The 22332-nt window shown below is 61.0% G+C and overlaps 1 protein-coding gene across 3 annotated transcripts; it reads right to left on the bottom strand.

Moving 5' to 3' along the window:
* Positions 1 to 200: 200 nt before the first annotated feature.
* Positions 201 to 20503, bottom strand: NR5A1 (nuclear receptor subfamily 5 group A member 1). Of its 3 annotated transcripts, XM_053961942.1 has the most exons (8): positions 20037 to 20503; positions 17864 to 17982; positions 17306 to 17447; positions 13089 to 13729; positions 5812 to 5931; positions 5118 to 5265; positions 3789 to 3977; positions 2008 to 2070 (listed from the first exon to the last, which is right to left on the bottom strand). In XM_053961942.1, exons 1-7 carry the CDS (start codon positions 20344 to 20346, stop codon positions 3817 to 3819), a joined length of 1641 nt encoding a protein of 546 aa, XP_053817917.1. In that variant the 5' UTR covers positions 20347 to 20503; the 3' UTR covers positions 2008 to 2070; positions 3789 to 3816. The 3 variants fall into 3 exon arrangements, with proteins under 3 accessions (XP_053817915.1, XP_053817916.1, XP_053817917.1); XM_053961940.1 differs by lacking the exon at positions 3789 to 3977 and having other exon boundaries at positions 201 to 2070; XM_053961941.1 differs by lacking the exon at positions 3789 to 3977 and having other exon boundaries at positions 201 to 2070; positions 17864 to 17979.
* Positions 20504 to 22332: the final 1829 nt, after the last annotated feature.

The following is a 22332-nucleotide window of genomic DNA, read 5'->3' as shown; positions in this document are numbered from 1 at the left end:
GCACTTTGAACCAATCTGGGCTGCCCAATGCCCAGAAGCAAAGGCAGCAGCAGCCCCCTGGCACAGCCACGCTGTCCCGGTCCCACGGAGGCAGGTGCCACCCCAGGAGTGCACCCACAAACACCCAGCCCTCCCCATGCCGAGCACCAACCACAAGGCTTAGAAAGACAGCCAAAAAAAGACAAAGTTTGCCATTTTAAATGAACTGCAAAATTTATTACAGTGGTTTGCTCCTGACAAGGAAGTTGGTAACCTTCTGCCTGGGAAGGAAGGGGGAGGAGTGGGGAAGGGCAGGGATGAGAGGGAGGAAAGGATGTAAGAGACAGAGAGAGACACTTAAGGGCACTTTTCATTTTCTGAAAATAAAATGTCTTTTACCTCCCAAAACATTTTCTCCAGTTAAGTTCACAAAAAGAAGAAGGTGAAACCAAACCACAGACTTCAGGAGGAAAATGCACAAACGTGTTAAAGCAGAGACAAACATGCTCTTTCTTCCGTGTCTAACAAGCTTCACAAGCGGCGCGGCTCCGGGCGCAGCCTCTGTGGCTCCTCAAGGCACCGGCTCTGCAGAGCTGCAGTGGCCCCTGGGCACGAGGACATCCCCGCCCTGGGAACAACCCTGAACAAGCCTGGCCATGCTGCAGGACCCCCGGAGCTGGGGGGCTGTGGGGCAGGGGCTGTGCCAGCCCCAGTGCTGGGGCAGAGGAGAGAGAGCACAGCAGAGACCGAGAGAAAGCAACAGGGAGAGTCCAGCACGGCCCAGTTTGGGGGGGCTGAGACCCCCAGTGCTCCCAGTCCTGTCGGTGAGCCCCAATCCCATGATGGGAGAGGAACAGAGAGCTCTTTGCCCATGGCTTCGGCACAGCATTTGCTGTCCCCTGGGGACATGGCAGAGTGAAGGAGGGGGCCAGGAGGCCCAGCATGAAGTGCAGGTCAATCCTTATTCCTCCTTACCCACTCACTCAGGAGATAAATGCAGGGGGGCACTGCAGAGCTCCCCAAGTTTCCCCAAGATCCTGAGCACGTGCTGGAGCTTGCACCTCCCTCCTGCCTGGCTGCTCTGCCACCATACCTGTGGGCAGGAGTGAGCTGTGCTGCCCATGGGGCAGCTCTGGGCTCTGGGTGCTGCAGCTGCCACAGAACTGCTGCCTCCAGCACCAGCAAGCACTAGGAAAACACACCTCAGCTGAGGATTCAGCACTGCCCATCCCTGCCTGCCCTGTCTTGGCCAGGGCAGCTTCAGGACAGAGCTGGCAGCAACTGGGACCTGGCATCTGCACCTTGGGGTCCTGGCACTGCTGCATGGGCCTGATGTCTCCAGCCCAGCCCCCACATTCTGTGTGTTCCCTGGTGCCTGGAGACACCTCAACCGCCATAAAACCACAGCCTGGAGGGGTTTCACCTCCCCTCTCTCCTGCCCTGTGCACGAGGGGCCCTGAGACATGGGCAGGGTCAGGGAGGGATGGTGGCAGTCAAGAAACAGCTGGTGGGGGCAGCAGGAGAGGAGCAGAAATAGGAGAAAAACCAGGACAGGCTTTCCCCTTCCTTGGTGCTGCTGAGCCGGGTTGGCAAGTGACAGGTTTGGGCACCGGGTGTGCAGTGGAGCTGGAGGTCAGCACTGCCAACGGGGCAGTGCCAAGCCACGGCCCTGCAGCCTCAACTGTCCTTGCTGTGTGCGAAACCTTCTGGGGCGTTTCCAATAGCAGAGGTTAAATAGCATCACTGAGGAAGGCAGGGTGGGAGGCGGCGCCTGCCAGCCCCGGGCACCAGTCCTGCCCCTGCTGGAGGCGCTGGGGTGCTGCCGGGTCCTGCTGGTGGCCGCTCAAGTCCGCTTGGCGTGCAGCATCTCGATGAGGAGGTTGTTGCAGGGCACCTCCCCGCTGAGGTGCTTGTGGTACAGGTACTCCTCGGCCTGCAGGCTCAGCGCCCGGACCTCGGCCAGCCACAGCAGCAGCTGGCGGAACTTGTCCGTGGAGTGGGGGTAGTGGCACACCGTGTACTCCAGCAGCGCCGCGTTGGCCTTCTCCTGAGCATCCTTGGCCAGCGTGTGATTCTCCAGGTACTTCACGTCTGCAGGGGGGGAGGATGGGCATGAAACGGTGCCAAACTCACGGGTCTGCCCCATCTGTGCCACACTGCGCTGGGTGAGCCAGGGGGGACCCACACTCCTGGGTCAGTGTCCCTCATGCATGAAAACACAGTGCAGGAGGGGTCCCACAGCCCGTCCCTACCCAGCCGTGGGCTCTCCATCCCTACCCTGCTGCCCAGGTCTTCCCTGATGCTGAAGACAGATTCCAAACCCCCTGGCAGAAGGACTGGTGTCTCCCTGCCCCTACTGCCCAGGAAGGTGCAATGCCAGAAGGTGTTGCCAGCTGTGCCAACACATTGGGAGTCGCTGCCGTCAGCCTTCTTTAATTCCTGAAGGTCGAGGAAGCGGCTGAATTAATTCCCTGATAAACCCGGTCTTTCCAATGTGGCAACCAGGCTCACCAGCCTGGAAACCCTAATCCTCCACGCCTCGCCAGGGCCACAGCAGCTTCCCATAATCCTGCTGCCAGCTCCGGTGCCAGCAGGGTAGTGACAGCTCAGCAGGCAGCGGCACCGAGGTGCAGGCAGGGCCAATCGTCCCTGCACGCAGACCTCGGTGGCTTTAGGAACCAGTGCTGGGCATTGCCCCATCACCACCTGCAGCTGCACACAGCCATGGTCCCACTCACCTGCCCAGCAGAGACCTCGCTGCCAACCCTGGCACGGTCCGTCCAGGGCAAGAGGATTTTTCACTGTGCAGGACGAGGTACTTGGGAACACTGCCTCGGTCACAGCCCCTCTGGCTGTGCTGCACACAGACCCTGATGTGCCAAATTCCCGGCTGGAAACGGGCAAATCTGGGCACAGGGTCTGGCCAAGGCAGCTGGGAGTTTGGGGCTCCCTTGAAGGGATCGTGGCAGCCGAGGCTGCCGCAGCCCAGCCGGGGGTCAGAGCCGGGGGAACTGCGGAGCCCCAGGGAGGGGAGGCACAGCACAGCCCGGGGTGCCGTGAGCCCCCGGGGAGCCCCAGCCTCGGGCCGTGCCCATGGCCGCGGGCACTGCGGGGGCAGGCACAAAGGGCACAGGTTGTGCCAATTTGCAGTGGATCGGATCACCCTTCCCTTTTCACGCTGACAGCACATTTGCTCCTATTGTCTCCTGCTACCCGGGTTGTTGTTATGAAATCTCTTTATCTGCATAAGGTTATTGTGCATGTCATTAAAAAAAAGAAGTTATATTGATAAATGTCAAATCTATCCCCTGAGTTGGCTCAACAATAGCTAGTTCTACTCGATGAACTCACCTGGTTCTCTGAAAGACCCTATTCACTGTTTAATTGAATATTTGAATAATCTTTTCATTCCTGCAAGGAATAAAGAATGTTGTCCAAATAACATTGACTCACTTCATTTAGAGACACTGCAGCAGTTGCAAAGACTGTCCTGTGACAAAGCCTCCCATCACACATACAGATATGCCTGGGATTATTTCTATGCCCTCAAGTGTTCTTCCTATTCACAGCTCCTTTTGTTTGGGAGAAGCTGCTGATAAATTGCAAACGCTTAAGGGAATGTGGGCTATAAAAGCCTCTCTTCCTCCCCTCCCCAAGAGTAGCTGCTTCATGAATGTAAGTCATGAAATCGAATGATAGGTCAATCCATTAAGGCTCTATTAAGCCCTTCTGTAGAACAAAGCTAACCTGTGCCGTCCTCATAAATATTGCTATTTTGAGAAGCCCTAATTTTAATTAAATCTCTTTACCTGCTCAGGAGAGAAATCTATTTAGAACTCAAATGGCAGCTCTTGTGAACAGGGCTTGGCTTTGACTGTGCTGTGGCAGAGTGGTAAATGTGGAAATTCTCTTGTTAAAGGCAATTACATCCTGCACATAATACACAATCCCGTCCTCTACAGCTGAGCCTACGAAGGGCAAATTACTCCAAGTGAGCTCTGCAATATGGAGAGAAAAAGTTGCATTTGGGGCAAAATGATGTATGGGAAAACACAGCTTTTGGATTCCATGCCCTCCCTGAAAGCCGCTGCTCTAAGGAAGCCATCGGAGGGGACGCTGCTCCTGCTCGCTGTGCTGTGCCATGCCATGCCAGGGGACACAGGGGGACCCGGGCAGCACGGGGGGATCTGGCCCTCCTGGTGCTGAGGCCGCGGGGCAGCAGCCGGGGAAGGTACGAGCCCCCCCGGCTCGCTCATTTCCCAGCCTGGGCGCTGTTTGTGCTGCACTTTATCACTGCTTGAGCAGCGAATTATCGTCTCTCGTTTCTCTGGGTTTCTAAACAGCTCCAGAGGAAAGGAAAGCTGAGGGAGGAGATGCTGCAGGTGCAGGACGGGATAGCAGCGCAGCTCCCACCGCTGGTCCCTGGACGGGACCCCGCGGGTGCAGAAGTGCAAGCACAGAGCCAAGGCACTGGAACAGGGACAGGGCGGGGACGGGACGAGGATGGGGATGGAGACCGGTCTGCCACAGACGGCGGTGGGCTCACCATGCGCCAGCACTCGGCCGACACAGGGCTCGCAGGGGCAGGAGCTCTGCCACCCCGGGCACGTTTCTGGCTCTGGCAGCAGCGCCCACGGCTCCCGTGTTATTTTGTCTGGGTGAGGTGGGAGGTGTGAACGCGCCGGCTGTGCCCGACCGCAGGCTCCGGGCTGAGCCTAATCAGGAGCGCGGAGCCCGGCCCAGCGCGGCGCACGGGCTCTCTGACGCAAATCCCGGCAGATACGGGCCGCGGCCGCCTCTGTCAACACGCCTGTTTTCCCGCAGCCCTATCAGCGCTTGTTTCCCTGCCCGCTGTGGTGGGCGAGTGACCAAAACAGGCTCCGCTTGGCCAGAGGGGTGACAACGTCCCCTGCAGCTGGAGCAGAGCCCGGGCCCGCAGCGGGGGACGTTTTGTGTCCCGGGACAAGAGAGGGGGACAGGCAGGTGCCAGCTCTCGATCCTGGCTCCTCGTTAAAAGCCCCTTTTGTCGCACAGCCGGACCCTGGGCTGCGTGTGCCCCCTCCAGCCGCGCTCCCACCCCAGGCTCGTGACCCCGGAGCGGCTGCCCCCTGCCCCAGTGCCCCCCCAGCTGCACTCACCGAGGCTGAAGAGGATGAGGAACTTGAGGCAGACGAATTCGTGCCGGTCCACCTGGAGCGAGTGCAAGTGCAGGACGAGCTCCTGCGCCCGCAGCACCAGCGTGTTCAGGATGGAGCCGGCCTGGGCTGCGATGGCCGACATGTCCACCTGCGAGGACAGGGCTGGCATCAGCTTTGGCAGTCAGTCCCCAGTCCCACCACAGCCTGCTGCAGGGCACCTGACATGGGGCAGGAGCCACGTCCAGCCCTGAGCACTGACTGAGAAGTAGGGGTGTCAAAAAAAAAAGACTGATGGGCGAAATGGGAACACCATTTAAAACAGGGGGGGCCCTCACAGGGTGCTGGAATTCTAGGCAGCACATCTCCAAAAGCCACCTCCAGGGAGGGAAGGGGCCCCTCCTCCCATCCCACCGCTGACAATACAGGTGGGAATATTGATCTCTCCATAAGCACCATTATTCTCCAGAACCAGGAGCTGTGTGGCAGGATGGGACAGGATGGGACAGGATGGGACAGAATGGAACCTTCTGCACAAGCAGACCCAGAGCGTAACAACACCACCTGCCTGCCCTGTGCTGAGTTGGTCACAGTGGGACAAAAGAAAGAAAGAAGTCACTCCATTTCCCCATGCAGCCCCTGCCCATCCCCACTGCCCCTCCACAGCACCACCACAGTCCCAGAGGCCGTTTCTCACCTCCTGGCCAGTGACCAGCAGCACGCTGTGCTCCTTGCCGTGCTGCAGCTGCCGGTAGATGTGGTCAAACACCAGCAGCTCACTCCAGCAGTTCTGCAGCAGCTTCATTTGGTCACCCACCTGAAACAGAGTGGGAGCTGACACCCACCGTGCTGCAGTGCACAGCACCCACCCTGTGCCTGGCAGGCACCCCATGGGTGTCCCCCAGGTGTCCCCTGGGGTGAGCACGAAGAGCTGGAGCTGCACCCCAGAAAGAGGGACCCCGGGCTGGAGGAGAGGAGATGGGCAGATGGCTTTGCAGAGCAGGCTTCAAAGCAGCTCAACATGTTTCAGTGGCACTTGCTGGCTCTTATCAGCACGGGTCTTCCCCCAGCAGGCACAACCTCCTCCAATCGCACACAAATTTTAACAAAATGACTGCGGGAGGGACATGCGGTGGCTGCACAAAGGGCCTGTGTGTCCAGACAGCCCCTCTGGATACTTTAAAACGAAAGAAGACAGTGCCTATCCTGGACTCCCTGGGCAGGATGGCAGGCTGGGGGGGCAGCAGGGCCGTGGGGGAGCCGCCGGGCGCGGGACATCGCTGTGCCCTGCAGCTGCCAGCCCGGCCCTGCCCACGCAACAACACACGCACTTGTGACCACGTGCACTTGTGCACATGTGCCACTGTGTGTGCGCCCAGAGAAACACCTGGGACCGTCCCTGAGAGGGGCTGGAGCCGGGACATCAGCTGGAAGGAACCCCAGAGGTCTCGCAGGGCACTGGGGACTGCAGGCAGCAGCAGTGACTGGTGGGATGAGTTCTTGCATTTGCAAGAACTAAAAGGCCCCAGAGCTGTGGCAGGATGCAGGGCACGCTGCCTTCCCCAGTGTCCTGCCAAGAAACACCACGGGTCACTGGCTTCATCCCCTCGACACTGCTCTCCACTGAACCCCAACTCCTTTCCACAAAGAACTGAACTCCTGCCCTGCCTGGATTCCCCTCTCCTGCGGGGCCAGTGTAGGGAAAGGGTTGGGATTACGGTGCTGCCTCCACCACCGCCCTGAGGAGCAAATCCAGTGCCAGCAGCCGAGCTCTGCAGGGCCATTGTGCTCCCCTGTTAATAGAGGGAAGACAGATGCAGCATCACAGGGCTGGATAATGCCCTCGTTCTGCTGAAGAGGCTGCAATAAACCCACGCTGGGAGATTGCAAAAGGAATAGAAGCCAGATGAGAAAGAGCTTTATGGTCTCAGAGCCGGCAGTCCCCGTGAGCCGCCGGGATTTGTCTCTCAAGGGTGGTGGGTGGCCAGAGCCGGGCGCGCGGCAGCGCAGGAACGACATGGGGTGGGAAGGCAGTGACAGTGGCTGGGCTGTGGCACCGCTCCTGCCTGTTTGTGGGGCCGTGGGCACTGTGGCTGGGCTGTGGCACCACTCCTGCCTGCTTGTGGGGCCGTGGGCACTGTGGCTGGGCTGTGACACCGCTCCTGCCTGCCTGCAGGGCTGTGGGCACTGTGGCTGGGCTGTGGCACCACTCCTGCCTGTTTGTGGGGCTGTGGGCACTGTGGCTGGGCTGTGGCACCTCTCCTGCCCGCCTGCAGGGCTGTGGGCACTGTGGCTGGGCTGTGGCACCTCTCCTGCCCGCCTGCAGGGCTGTGGGCACTGTGGCTGGGCTGTGGCACCTCTCCTGCCCGCCTGCAGGGCTGTGGGCACTGTGGCTGGGCTGTGGCACCTCTCCTGCCCGCCTGCAGGGCTGTGGGCACTGTGGCTGGGCTGTGGCACCTCTCCTGCCCGCCTGCAGGGCTGCCCCCTCATCCCCCAGCCAGTGTAGCAGCTGCCATTCGTGGCCCAGCACTTCAGAGCATGAAGCTCCTGGTCAGCCGCTCGACAAAACCCTGGGGCAAAGCTCACTGTGCACTAAACCAAAATGGAGATTTTCTGCACCCATGGTGACCCCTGCCAGCAGGCGAGTGGCCGGCTGTGGCGGTGGCCAGCCCGAGCAGGGAGCTGGGGCCAGCCCAGCTGCACGATCCCGGCCGGTGCCGAGCGCCTCCGCTCTGGCTCACTCAGGGTGTTGTTTTGGAAGTTCTTTCCTGTGCCTCATTCCTGAGCGGGATGAGCTCCAGAAGAGACAGACAGAAAGTCTTGCCTTGAAAACCATTCTAAAAAATTAGCTTTTCCAAAGAAAGCACCTCAACAATTTTGAAATCTTATTTTCTTCCTTTAAAAATTGCTAATCAGCTTCTCCCAAACTCTGAGGGGTGTTTGGCTCCCTCCCTGAAGCCCCTCAGCAGCACATTTCACCCTTCATGGCTGCTGCAGGGCTGCTCCTCTGCCAGCATGCTCCGGTGTGCCGCGGTGCTTCCTGGGAACGTCGCAGTGCACCAGAGCCACATGGCCATGGCATGGGGGAATGTGCTTGGGGACATGATGGGGTGGGCTGGGGGCTCCATGGGCCAGTCAGAGCTGGCTGGGCTCCGTGGAGTTGTCCCCAGCACCAAGCTGGGTGTCCCCAGGCTGGGTGGCAGCGGGCAGCACCCACAGCCCCGCTCCAGCACTGAGGTTCTGCTGCAGGGGGCTCAGGCTGGGGGTCACCGGGGGCACCCCGCCCTGGCCGGGCCTGAAGGAGCAGGGGGCTGCTAATGGAGGGCACTCAGAGGCAATCAATCCTCCCAGCCAGGCGGCAGCACACACGCTCCCCGTTAAAAGTTAAGCAAAGGATCTTCCTCTTTTAATGTCAAGGCTTTTCCTCGGAGTGCTTTATCAAAGGTCTGATGCAAGCTGTCTTTGAGAGGCAATCCTTATCTTTTTTTTGAAGCGAGCATTTAACCCATTCACAAAACACGTGGTGAAACCCTCCCCACACTGGAAGAGCAATCCCTGATGGGCTGCAACCCACAGAAAATGCAATTCTCCATGGGAAAGGTGCTGGAGGGGAGGCAGGGCATACAGAGGCAGGGATGGTGCTGCCCAGGCACGGGGCTGCAGGACCTGCATGTGGGTGTAGTTTTAAATCTTCTGCAACCTTCCCTGGGGGTTCATAGGTGCAAGGTTGGGTAGGTGCATAGCCCTGCAAGTGTTGGGGCTCCCCAGAATGTGCCAGGCCACGCAGGGACAGTGCAGCGCCACAGCGCTCACTGCTCCCTGCATGGCTGGTTCAGGGCAGCCCCACCTCGGGTACCACGGCTTTAGGAAGGAGAGTGACCCCCCCCAGCAGCTCTTCTTTGGCAGGAAGCCCTGAGCTGGTGCCAGGACATCCATCCCCAGCCACGGGCCCAAGCAGCACTCAGAAGCCCCTAGCTGTCCCCACCACACAGATGCCCTCCGGGCCTCCTCCCACATCTCAGGTGCAGGAATTGCCCCACAGCCCTCCGGCAGGTGTGTGGCACATGTCAGCACCCCGAGCAGCCCCAGCAGTCACTGAGTGTGAGCAGGACCCATCACCTTGGCTACTGAGAAGTGTGAAAGTGGACTGGTGTCCACCGGCCACCCGCAATGGAAAACCCGCACACGTGCAAGGTGTTAATGGTCAGTGCAGGTCCCCATTGCCCTGCCCAGATACCACCACGATGTGCATCTTAAAACAAATAGCCATCAACAGCAGTGTGGCTAGGCCAGGATCCCATCCCCCTGCTGGCTCCCAGGCTGCTGCAGCCCCGGCTGAGCGGGCACCACGGCTCTGCAGGCAGGGCTGTGCCGGCCGGGGCGCCACAGCCAGGGCAGCGTCACATTTCCCCCAGTGCATGGGATGCTAAACATCCACATGCTGCAGCATCCACCACCAGAAGGAGATTTTTAATCTGCCAAAAACGCTCTGGCCATTGGCCAGGAGATGGGGTCAAGATGACCCACATGTTAAAGGCAGAGAAGCAATTGACTGCAAATAGGCTTTGTCGTGGCTCTGGGATCTCTAAGCACAGCTGAGGGAGAGCAGCCCAGCAGACAGACCCAGTGACCACAGGGACCCCTGGGTCTGTGGGAACAGTGCTGCCCTCAGCATCCCTCCCATCCCTGGAGCTTGCCTGTGGATGGAAGGGTAGTTTGCCCCAGGCCCTTGGCACAAAAGGGCTGAGGAAGGGGTCGACACCATCCCACTACCCTGCGGCTGCGCCGTGCCCCTCCAGTGGCGCAGGGACCCACTGCACACCCAGCCCAGCCCGGCCTTCAGGCTGAAACCATGGCAATTTGTTTAACATTCCTGGCTGCTCATCCCAATCTAAAGGTCACTGCAACCCTGCGTTCACGATGTTGATATGTAGGTATGGCAGTGACACCTATATAAACCAGGCTGTGCAGGATGTGTGTGCATAAACCACACCAAAACCAGACACAATGTGAGCGTGCAAGCACGCGTGCGTGCGTGCACATCCTCTGTCTCCATATACATATAAAAAAATTACATCTGAAAGGACAAAGTTGCCTGAGACTCACAACCCAACAAAATATATTTCACCCCCGGCCTATATTTTTCTTCCTGAAAAGATGCTGCAAATCTTCCCTCAGTCCTGACACATCTCATCTAGACTCAGTTAAAGTTCGTATTTATGGGCGTCAGCGCTGACCTCTTCCACCTCCGCCCGCGCGGCCTCGCGCCGCGGCTGCCTGGCCGGCCCTTGATAAACAAGCGGGCCCCCAAATCCCCCTCTGCCGAGCAGCGTTATTAGTCTTGCCTCCGAAGGCCAGCGCAGTCCGTAATTCTCCTCCTGGTGACACGAGATGAACGCCGCGACATCAGTCTCCCGGCGGATTGGCATGGGGACCCTCGTTTGTCAGTGGCAGACTGACAGAATTACTGGCCCTTAAATGAAACGATATATCTGGGAAGTTAAATCTGTTTTCAATCTGACTGCCCCGCGCCTGCGGGCGGACGTGGCGTGTGAGCCGATGTCAAGAGGCCATTAGCCCGTGGCCCCCCCTCCTTCCCCGGGTGCAGTGCTGGGGCCAGGGGGGCTCTCCCCAGTGTCGCCCAGCCCAGCCACCAGGCCAGGAGTGTGGAGACAGCAAAGCACCCGTTCTAGCCCTTGGCAGATTGCTAGGGTGGGAATGGGAATGGGAACAAGACTGGCCAGCTCCAGGGGAAACTGCTCCCACTCTCCCTGGGCAGGCACCAAAGGCTCGTCCTAACCAGGAATGAGCCAGCAGTTCCCCATGTCCCTGAAAATTTGCTCCTTCCTCTCCAGGCACCCTGTGAAGCCCTGGGGAGAAGCCAGGTCTGTGTTAACAGCCCTGTGGAAGTAGCATGGTGGTGCTGGGCAAGCTCAGGCAGGGCAATCCATTGATAGGGCAATCTGCCCACACCTCCCCTTCTCACCTGCCTGCACCTCCTCCCATGGAGTGCCAGCCTGGCACGATGCCCTGGAGAGGTGTCCCAGCACGGTGCCTTTCCAGCCTGGATCCCCGCTCTGGCCTCAGCCAACAGCCCTTCCCTGCTGGGGCTGGGGGCCGTCCCCTTCACACACACCTTCCTGGGGGATGGAGAGGGCTGCTGGCAGCCCTGCCCTGAGGAGCCCCGGGCGGGGACTGCCGCTGCCATCGATCCTGGAGATTGTGATGTTCCTCCGTGCTGGCTTTAGGGCAGAGCCGTGAACCCTGCGCTAGCAGGAGTTCATTTACCGCCCCAGCAGCCGCTTGCTTTTATGTGCCAGGCAGGAGCAGGAATGGGGATTCAAGTTCTCAGACCTGCTCCTGCTTCCCACTGGCTGCTCTCTCATGCCTCAGGAAAAGCCTCGGCCCTGGCCAGGGAGGATGGGCCGTGTGGGGTGGGCAGGGGCAGCCCCAGGTAGGGGCACCGAGGATACCGGGCACCTCTGCTCTGTGCTGGGCTCGGAGCTGCCTGGGGCTCTGGGCACGGGAGGGAGCCAAGGATGGCCATGCCTCATTCTCCCTCTCCCACTGGAGCCAGGGTGGGCTGTGGGTCCTGCAGTCCCCAGCCCTGGGAGATGCTGGGAATGCGCCCCACAATCACCATGAGGATACGGCAAAATCTTGAGCCCCCCAGGATGGCAGTGATGGAAGTGGGCACCCGCTGAGCACCGAACCCCCTGTCCTGAGCACGGCAGGGCACGTGCCCTGCTCCCAGCAGGACACTGGCAGCTCTGCCCAGGTGAGGCCTGTGGCACTGCCATCCCCCTCAGAGTCCCACGGCAGGAGGAGCACCCGCCAACACCGATTCACACAGGAACAGCCTATTTTGGTGGCACAATCACGCTGACAATGGAGTTACAAGGCTACACAGCTATACAGCTGGGAACTGAATTTACACTGTTTACAATATCTCCTGCAAAACAACAACCACCCTGTTCCCAAAATCCAGGCTGGACACTGATATGATTGAAACAAGCCCAACCCACCCCCACAATGCCATTTCCTGACACTGTTCTGAACGACGGGGGCTATTTTGAGCCACGAGGCTAGGCCACACTCAGCCCCATGGCACCCATGGCACAGGGAAGAGCCTGGTCCTGTCCTACAGCACAGTCCCACTGGAAGAAAGTGATTTTGGCCAGAGCTAGGCAGCACAATATCATGCTGGAAACACAAGAAAGCACCTGAGTCTCATCACAGCTGGCCCAGGATGTTGCTCTCTGGGTTTTGGCCATGTTGTAAAATTTTCTCTCCCATTTTTGCACCAGTTTGGGATCTTAGGTCAGCCCAGAACATGAATGGAAAATTCCTGAAGGCTTGGTAAGGTGTGCAGGGTGGCAGAAGCTGCTCCAGCCCTGCTAGCCCTCCCCTGGCTGCAGTAAATGTTCAGGGACATTTGCTAGAGGGATGTCTTGGCAGGATGGAGGTGAACTCCATGTCCCCCAGCCGGGCACACTCGTGGGCTGCTGGCAGCAGACACCACAGCTCTGGAGCAGGCTCAGGCTGCCCCTCCTGCCTGGTGCTAATAGGACCCACCTGACCACATCGATTTTCCTCCTAAAGGCAGGGGAGAGAATTGTCTCAACTATAATTCCTCAACGTTACATTTTTCAATTATGTCTTGAGCTTGACACCACAGTCACTCTGCCGGCGATTGCCTCAACACCTGCCCTCGCCGTGATGAATCTGAAATCATTAGCCCCACACGACAGTGGGAATCGCTTCGGCATCGCAGCCGGGCCCCGGCACCTCCAGTCCTGCAGGGAGCTGGGAGCAGGACTGGCACATGTCAACACATCTGCAGTGATGGCCTCAGGCTTGTGCCCACGAGTGTTTCCCCGTCCTCACAACATTTCACCCTCAATCCTGCCCACAGCCATATCCCGTCCCCCATTGTGCCCCCAGAGCAGCACCCATCCCACTGACAGGTCCTACCTCCAGCTCCTTGAAGAAGATGCAGCTCCGTGCCCACTCCACGATGGAGAAGAGGGTCTGGTCAGCCATCTTGCACATGAGGCCGAAGGTGCTGAGCTTCTCGTGCCGGCCTTTGCCCTGCTCTTGCTGCAGGCAGGACAGTATCCGTGCCTTCACCTGGGCCTCGTCGGGCTCCAGCTGCAGCAGCTTCAGGATGACCTCGGGGATGTCGGGGGGGGAGCTGCTGGGGTAGGTCTCTGGGTACATGTAGGCAGGCACGGCCTCATGGGCGTTTGTGTAGTGGTCAGGGTACTCGGACTTGATGGTGCGGTTGGGGAAGGAGGGGTAGTGGTAGCCGGGCAGCGGCGCGTGGCCGGGCACTGTCATTCCCAGGGAGGGCGTCCCGTAGGGGCTGCGCTCGTAATCCACGGGCGTCAGGGCGGCCGGGTTGGGCGGCAGGGTCTTGGACATGGCGTGGATGCTGTGGATGGTGGAGGACAGGCTGTAGTCACTCTGCACGGGGGACATGATCTGAGGCACGGTCTCCAGCTTGAAGCCGTTGGCTCGGATCAGAGCTTTCTTCTGCTGCTTTAAGGCACGGTCCCGCTTGTACATGGGTCCAAACTTGTTCCTCCCGCCACGCATCCGGTCTGCACGCACAGCTGGAGACAGAGAGAGGGCAGAGACTGCAGTGACCCACAAGGAGAGAGACCAGGGCTTCCACAGGGCACAGAGAAAATGCTGGGGGACACGACTTAGTGGCAAAAAGGGTTTGGGGGACGCTGGGGAAACCTTCCCAGAAAGCTGACGGCAGATTGTGTCACTCCCAGCCCAGCCAATGTCACCCTCAGAGCATCTGGGGATTGCAGGAAAGGAAGAGACATTTGGCTTTCACTACAAAATGAGCTGGGGGAAAAAGCAGCTTCCATTCACGGTAGGTTGAGGGGACAGCCCTTAAAGCCTGAGCAGAGGAGGGGATTTGACACTCACTTTAGTTTTAACAACCAGTTTTAACTGGACCAGCCCTGGGATTTCTTTGTCTCTGCAGCGCTGGGACCCCACAGTCCCCTCGGGACCCTGGCTCTCTCCATCCAGGCTGCACGTGCTACTCCTCAGCAGATCTCTGCCCCTTTTTCGGGCAGCACGGCTGGCAGGTCGCAGTGGATGCACTTCACCCCACAGGCCTCAGGCAGGAGGCTGCCAGCCCTGGGGGTGCCAGCCCTGGCGAGGGCTCTGCTGGAGCATCCCGCTGGCAGAGTCCCTCTGACGGCTGCAGCAAAGCAGATGTTCCCACCAAACCAAAGAGCCCCAAGGATCTGCCAACGTGCAAGGGAGCAGGTGCTTCTCTGCGGAAGGAGCCTGTCCTCCTGCACTGCCTTGCTGTGCTCCGGGGGCTGCTGCCCGGGCATCCCCTCGGAGGAGCCTCAGATCGCTGGAAGGCAGGAGCGGGGGCTGCACGGCAGCGGAGGAGCGCGCCGGCGAGAACGGCCCGCAGTGAGCATCAAAGGCAAAACCCCTCTGCTATCTTGTGTTCCTGCTGACAGCCAGCGGGTCTTGCTTTGCCTCTCAGCTGTTACCTCTGCCTTTCTTTCGCCTACTTATCCTGGGGCTCACAGCCAGCCCCCCCGGAGAGCTGGAGCACCTCCCCAGCGCTCCCGAGGCAGGCTGGAAAGGCGGGAGGGTGGCCGGGAGCAGCAGCATTTCCAGGACGAGCAGGAATGTGCTCCCAGGAGAGCCGCCCTGGCTTCCTCCCTCATTCTTTATTCATGAAAACAGCATCTCACTGGGAGCGGGCTGCCAGCGGCAGCCTCTGAAGAGAGGGGTGCTGTGTCCCCGCTCCCGAGAGCCGGCCCACGCCCCTCTGGGCAGCAGAGAGCTGTCCCGGGGCAGCTCCTGACTCGGGTCCGAGGGAGGTGGCCACACTCAGACGTGTGCACACCCCAGCCGGGGTCTCACACAGACCGGCAGGCTGACAGCCCGCGCTGGCACAGGCACGTCTGGTAGCCCTGGCCACCAACCCCAGAGCCAGAGCACACCAAAAACCAAATCTCACACCCACTCGAAGTGATGTTATCCCCCCACTGCTCGAGGTCGGGCACAGCGACGCCCAGGGATCACATCCCAAAGCAAACCCCTGTGACCCTGGGCAAGGGTGCGCAGGCAGAGACCCTCCTAGGGCTGCCTGCACTCCCACACACAGCGAGAGGTGCTCACAGTCTGGTCTCACAAGCCCTCCAGAGGCAACTGCATACACCTCCTCCCCTCTCCCAGCAAGAACACAAAGGGAGAAAAGGCCTTTTAATTCCCTCCTGCTCTGCTTTTCCTGCCATTTGTCCTATACTTGGGATTGGGAACGACTTGCCATTTGCTGTGTCCCAGCTGACAGCCGAGAGGAAAATGATGCATCCTGACCTCCAGGGCAAGGGGGCTCAAGTGAAGCCACCCAGGAAGCGCCTGCACCCCCACAACGACCCCAAAACCATCTGCAGGTGACTCCCGAGCCACACACCCACACGGTGGCAGGAGGGGTCTCCAGCACCCTGCAGCCCCCCTTCCCACTCGCACTGCCTTGCCTGCTCCCATCCCAGTGCAGAGCCCTGGCTGGGGCAGGCTGCTGGCCAGGCTCTGCCTCCCTTTGGCCACCATTCTTTGCCTGGGCAGGGACACGGAAGGAGCCATGGGTAGTGCCTGCAGGGTGCCCAGGGCTGTGGGCAGCCTTCGGCCAGGGCTCTGCTTCTCCTCCTGGGCAAGTTTCGCTGCCATCTCCCTTCAGGCACTTTGAAGGGTGCCTGTGTCAACACTATGTTCCCAAAATCAATCACCTCGAGGTTGCTGTTGTCGTGTGGACCTATAGACTCACCTCCAAAGCATCACCTCAGATGCCTTGCCCAAAAATTCTCGGGGTTGAAAAAGGTGGTCTCTTTTTTACTACAAAAGAGACGGTTCCACGGGAATATTGCCTTTGGTTGGGCGATTGCCTCGTCTGCCCAGCTCTGCCGAGGAGCCAACAGCAAGAAAACGCACACGAAAAGGCTGTTGGGACAGCTCTGGGACTAAAACACCTCCGCACGTACGCGACAAAAACTGCTGGAAAGGGACAAATTGAGACCATGCCTTTTCGCCCCGGGCACCCCAAGGACTGTCCCTGCCCGTCTGTCGTGGGGTCTCCAGCCCTGCCCAGCGCCCAAATCCCCTTGCGACATCGATCAAAACGGCCAGAGCATGCACCGAGGGATCCAGGGCACCAGTAACTCCAGCCCAGGGAGGAGAGTGGAACTGGGATCTGTTTTGGAAGCCAGCCCACGCCGGGAGTTTGCAGAGGCTGAGTTTGCAGCTCGATGTTGTGTCTTACTCCTGCGCTTCTGCTCGCAGGCTCCCACCCGCTCCCGGAGCGAGCGGCCGCCCTGCCAGAACACGAAGGACTTTCCGATGAACCGCGCTGCGTCCCGAGCAGCGAGCCCGGCGGGCGAGGGGCTCAGCCGGGCCAGGGTCAGGCGGGAGGGCTCAGCCCACTCCCACCCGCTGCAAAACGCAAACGATTTCAAGCGCGATGTAGGGAGGGGGCGGCTGACTCTGGGGTGGGGGGCTCCTCCTGCCTCTGCTTTTGCTCTGCCATCCGTGCCAACGACCCGTCCCCTCAAATACATTTCGTTGCCGGATGCTGAGCATTGCAGAACCCGCAGCACGGGCTGTCGGGGCCCGACTCTGATGTCGGGATCCTCTGCGCCGACATCAGAGAGAGGCGGCGGCTGTGGGGCTGGAATCGTCCCCCCGGGGGTCAGAAATCCGTTATATTAAATGTCACCGAGAGGAAAAATATAATTCGTGGTGGGTCTGCGGCAGTTTTATTGCGATCCCCATAATTTTTAACGTTTTTCCTTAAGTCTCGGCTTCTGGAATTATGTGCTTAAGGAAAACAGTAATTTATTTGCTATTTCCCAGCCTTCCTGCCAGCAAAAAAATCCTGGAAAGTTGAAGCCGTAGCAGCAGGAACCCCGGAGAAACAAACAAAATGAAACAAGGAAAAGAAGGAGACGACGCAAGAAAACGATTTTTTTCTTAACTTGGGAGGGAAAAACGGAATCGAAGCGCCGGCGGGACTGACCGGCCCGGGGAGGAGGCTGCGGCGGGGACAGCGCGACCGGTCCCGGCAACTGCACAGTCCCCGCACAGTCCCGACCCAGTCCCCGGCCCCCGCCGCCCCCCGCCCCGCCGTGCCGTGCCCGGGCCGTCCCTACCTTCCAGGCGCATCCCCACGGTGAGGCACTTCTGGAAGCGGCAGTAGGGGCAGCGCTTGCGCTGGGTCTTGTCGATCTTGCAGCTCTGGCTCTCGGTGCAGGTGTAGTGCTTGTTGTTCTGCACCGTGCGCTTGAAGAAGCCCTGCGGCGGCGGGCGGCGGCGATGCGGTGGGCACCGACACCGGCATCCCGGCACCGGCACCCCGTCCCCGCCACCCGCCTTCGGCAGAGGCTCCCGCCGCGCTCGGGGCTCCCGTCGCGGCCGCGCTCCCCTCCCGCCACCGGGCGCGAATCCGCCGCTAACGAAAACGGGCGAGAGAAGCCCCGCGGCCGGTCCCGCCGCCCCGGCCCCTGCAGAGCCCCCTCCCCGCTCCCTACAGAGCCCCGGACCCCTCTTCCCCGTGCAGCGCTCCCCTCACAGCCCCGGCCCCACAAGGCGCCGGTCACGCAGAGCCCCGGCCCCTCTTTCCCGGCCCCGCACGGCCCCAGCTGCGTTTCCCCAGCCCCGCACAGCCCCGGCTCCGCAGCCCCGACCCCGCGCGCCCCGGCCGGTCCTACCTTGCAGCTCTCGCAGGTGAGAAGCCCGTAGTGGTACCCGGAGACCTTGTCCCCGCAGACCGGACACAGCTCGTCCAGGTCCTCATCATAGGAATAGTCCATCCCCTCCAGCGGCCCTGCTGCGGGACGAGCCGCGGTCAGCGGGACGGGATGGGACGGGGAAGGGGACGGACGGCGGCCCCAGCCCCGGCGCTGGGTGCGGACCGGGAGTGGGCGCGGTGGAGACCGAGCGGCAGGTGCGGGAGCCGGAGCTCTTTATAGCGCCTGGAAGAGCATCTCCATGTTGGTGCGGGCTCACGGCCAGCCCCCCGGGGCTGGGGAACCTCCTCTGGGAGAGCGGGCGGCTCGCGGCGGCAGGGACGGGGCGGGGGCGGAGGGACCCGCCGGCCCGGGGACCGGGGACACCGCGGCCGGGCTGGGGAGCGGCTCGGCCAGGCCTCGGCAGCATCAGGGATCCCCCCAGGGGCTCCCCCAGGGACAGGCAAGGGGCACGGCTCTGCGGGAAGGGGCGTGAGACCCTCCTTGCTCGCCCACACCATCTGTGGGGAAAAAGTCCCCCAGCCTCTCTGAAGGGTCTGGCCTGAGAGAGGCAGGACCTGCTGAGGAGCACGAATCTCGGGGCTGGAGCAAAATTCACCAGTCTGGGCAAGAGCCTGCTCTGCTCGGTGCACAGCCCTGGACCACCAGCTTTGTGGGAACATAACATCACCCCCTACCAGCTGCCCCTGCCAGCCCAGGGAGAGCTGCGTGGGGAACACTGCGGTGTGCAGCCACTCCTGAAATCTCCTCTGGGGCCACCACTGAGGAGATGAGTTTGGAACTAGCACTGGCCACCCCACAAGGAGCACCCACTCCCAATGGTGTCCTGGTCTGCCTGTCAGACAGCAGGTATTGAATCAATGCTTCACAATCAGGGTTTCTTGATGAAAGGTTCCATGACGGCAGCAGACCAGCACAGGAGTGCCCTGGCTCCCTGCATGTCCTGTTTATCAGGATGCCCCAGGCCACACGCCTCGGGACTCGGCTACGGGGAGCTCGAGGCTCCAGCTCTGAGCCAGACACTGGAGCTGAGCCCGTCCTGCAGGGCTCAGGGACCCTTCGTGGCTGGTGCAGAGCCTGTCCCAGCATGGTGGGAGCCTGCTGCCAGCACAGCAGCACTGGGGCCCGAGCCTCTGGGTGCCTGGAGCCCTGGCACAGCTGAGGACCGAGCTGCTGGCAGTGCCCCGCAAAGGAAAGGCATGGCTGACGGCACCACGCGGCTGACCCTGCCAGGCTGACCCTGCATGGTTTGTCTTGAAGGGCTCGTCCCACAGATCTCATCCCACCCAGCTCACCCCACACTCTCACCCCACACAGCAGCTGCCCACGGGTGCAGCGGGTAGGAAGCGGCGCTGGCAGGGAGAGTGGCAAACAGGAAACGGGCTCAGCGGAGCATCACTCCAGAGCCACCAGGAATGGAGCCCGGGCTAAGAATAGCAGCAGAGCGGTCTGCAGCGCGGGTCAGCGCTGTTTGGCCGGGAAGGAACGCTCCCACCGCCGGCGGAGCCCCTCGGCCAGGGCCCCCATGGTCGCCACGAGCTCCCGGGGGAGCTGCCAGGCAGCCACGGAGCAGGACCTGCCATTCTGGAAAAGGAGCCCGGGAGGGGCTCTGAGTTGGAAGAACTGAGCAAACACTGCGAGGAACAAAAGCAACCCAGGGCTGAAGGCTGTGATCCCTACCAGTGCAGGATGGGGACGGGGCACAGGCTCAGCCAACCCCAGGAGTCAAGGGGTCCCAGATGCCTCCCATGCCCACTCCCGGGTGTGGACGCTGCCTGTGCTCCTATGGGCAAGTCCCAACCCTTGGGTGACCGGGGACCCCCAGGCACCACCAGCTGGGCTCCCAGAGCCTCTCAGCAGCCTGATCTGTCATTTCTGAGCAGCAGCTTGGCCGTGGGGCCAAGGCTGTGGCGAGGCCTCGCTCTGCTGCCCGTGATCTGCAGAGCCGCCATCCCCACGCCCGCTGACGGGGACGGGACGGGAAGCAGAGGCCCACACACGACTCCTGCTTCCTCGTCAAGTCCTGCCGCGTCCCCAGCTCCGGCCTTGGCTGCCACCATGCCGGGGAATGGCGGCCGTGGCTGGGAGATGGCTGGGATGGGGGACTGGGTTCCCCCCACGGACACGTACTCACCGCGAGGCGGCTGCACGGCTGCTGCGCGTGGGGCCGGCGGGTGGGAGAGCCTCGCTCGGCCACCGGCCAGGAGCTGTGACCCGAGGAGCCTCCGTGGGGTGTGGGCACCGCTGCCCTGTCCACGGTAGGCTGGGGGATTTATGGGGACCTGCGTCTCTTGGGAAGGTGTTGGGGCTCTGGCTGTGCACACGCCGCCCTGGGCAGGACACCGGCCAATCTCCTCCCCATGGGGGCCAGGCTCAGCCAGGATGGACCCACTTCGGTGCCTTATTGGCTTCTGCAGCCACGTGACCATGCTGAAAAACATCATAATTAAGCTACAAAACGCTGCCCATAAACTAGCATTAGAAAGTGACAGCGAAGATAAGTGGAACCCCTGCAGCAGATAAGGTGCCCCGAGAAGGAGACCCTGCAGGGAGGTGGGGGGCACCAGAGCGCCCCAGCACCCACGGCCACCCTGATTTATGGCCAAGGGCAGGAGGGAGGCGGCCGAGGGCACGGGGCAGGACACCTCTGAGAGGAACGCGAGCTCACCTCACCCACCCAGCACCGGGATGCAGGCATGGCCTCCTTGGCCCTGAGAGGTCTCCTCTGCAGGGGAGGATGGGAGGAGGCTCCTCCACACTCAGGGCCCCACTCCCAGGTCCCTGGGACTCTCAGCGCCGGCGGCCAGCAGCTCTTCATTTGCCAGAACAGCACTCACAGAAAGCCAGTGCCCCTGGGTCTAGGCAGCCACGCCTTGGCTGTGTTTTTGCCATGTGTGATCCCCCACATTTGACTGCCATTCTCAGTCCTACCCACGGGCACTGTGCTGGCAGATCTCAGCTTCCAATTGCCCTGTGCAACACAGGAACTGCAGTGCCAAGGCAAGAGGCTGCATAGGAAACCCTTCCATGCTGCCAGAGTGGGGATCTGCTCTCACTGCCAGACCCGTGCTCTGTCCATGCGTCACCACGGTGTCTCCCCACATGTTTGCACAGTGTCCTGCTCTCTGCTTCATCCCACAGGGACGACACAGTGCCTTGAGAAGGGCTGGCTGCCTCAAACCCCACACCAGCCCAGCAAAGGCTGTGCCACGGCTCTGCTCTGGCCAAGCAGCTGCTGGTAACCAGGGTGGGACAGCAGGACCCACGGTCCTGGGCTCAGGGAAGGCTTCGTCCCCTCTCTGTATCAGCACAGCCCTGACATGTGTGACAGTGAGGTGCCCTGCAGTATTCCCATGCAGAGTGAGGGAAGCAGTGAGCCCTGGGTGCTGAGGGGAGAGGAGTGGGAGTGCGGGCTGCACAGCCCTGCTTGTTTTTTCCTTGCTTTGCAGCTGAAGAGAGGAGAAAAACTAATGAAAACAGAGCTCTGGAAGAAGCGCCAGGCCTGGAGCGGCTTCCGCCCCGATCCCCAGCAATTATCAGCCACATGCCAGATGTTCCGATGCGATGCCAATGTCAGAGAAAATAAATCTGTGTCAGGTTCAAGGTCCCTGCCGGGCCGGCACACAGCGGCTCGCGGCTCAGCGCCGTGCGAGGCGGGACAGAGCTGCGGGCCGGCCGCGGCCGCTTCCTCCTGCCAGGCATTGTTCCCCTGGGAAGCCCCGGCCTCACACCGGCCACTTGCTATTTTTGCAGCAAGGTGCTTTCGGGGGTAAATACGTCCCTGCCGGCCTTGGGCACTTTCCTCTGCGCGGGGCCTGGCCAAGGCTGTGGCCTGGCTCCTGCAGCGGGCGCGCGGCCACGGTCAGGGCCGGCGCATGGGCCGCGCTGCAGTGCTGCGGGGCCGCCAGGGTTGGATTTCTGAGGGTGGATTTGGGAAGGCCACGCTGGAGTGGCTGCACAGGCACCGGGTAGAGCTGGCTCCTAGCAGCTTTAGGCGTTCCTGGGGACGGCGAGGAGACATTTTGGAAGCCACGGCACCTAGGAGGGAAGGATGAGGCGGGTCTGGCTTCCAGCAGCACGGGACGTGCTGGGGAGGGGATGCTCAGGGCTGGGGATAGGCCCCAAAGCTGCTGCCCTGAGCAGTGCTGTCCTGGCCATGGGAGCAGCACAGCTCTGTGCCCTCGATGGGCCCAAGCACTGGCACATGTCACCAAAGCTCCCGCTGGTGGTTTGGAGTCTGCCTGGTCCCATCTCCTTCCCTCACGGCCACGGTGCAGCCGGGAGCCCGCGGATCCACACCACCCGCGGTGGGCCGCGGCATGCTTTGGCTCCTTGCTGGTGCTTAGCCTTGATGCTCAGCAAAGCATATCTCCTGCTCGGATTTTATCTCCATCCACTCAGCTTATCGGCGCGGGGCAGCCCTCCTGCCT

Source organism: Vidua chalybeata, chromosome 21, assembly GCF_026979565.1.
Source record: "Vidua chalybeata isolate OUT-0048 chromosome 21, bVidCha1 merged haplotype, whole genome shotgun sequence".
Lineage (NCBI taxonomy): Eukaryota > Metazoa > Chordata > Aves > Passeriformes > Viduidae > Vidua > Vidua chalybeata.
This window is presented reverse-complemented; position numbering and strand designations above follow the sequence as displayed.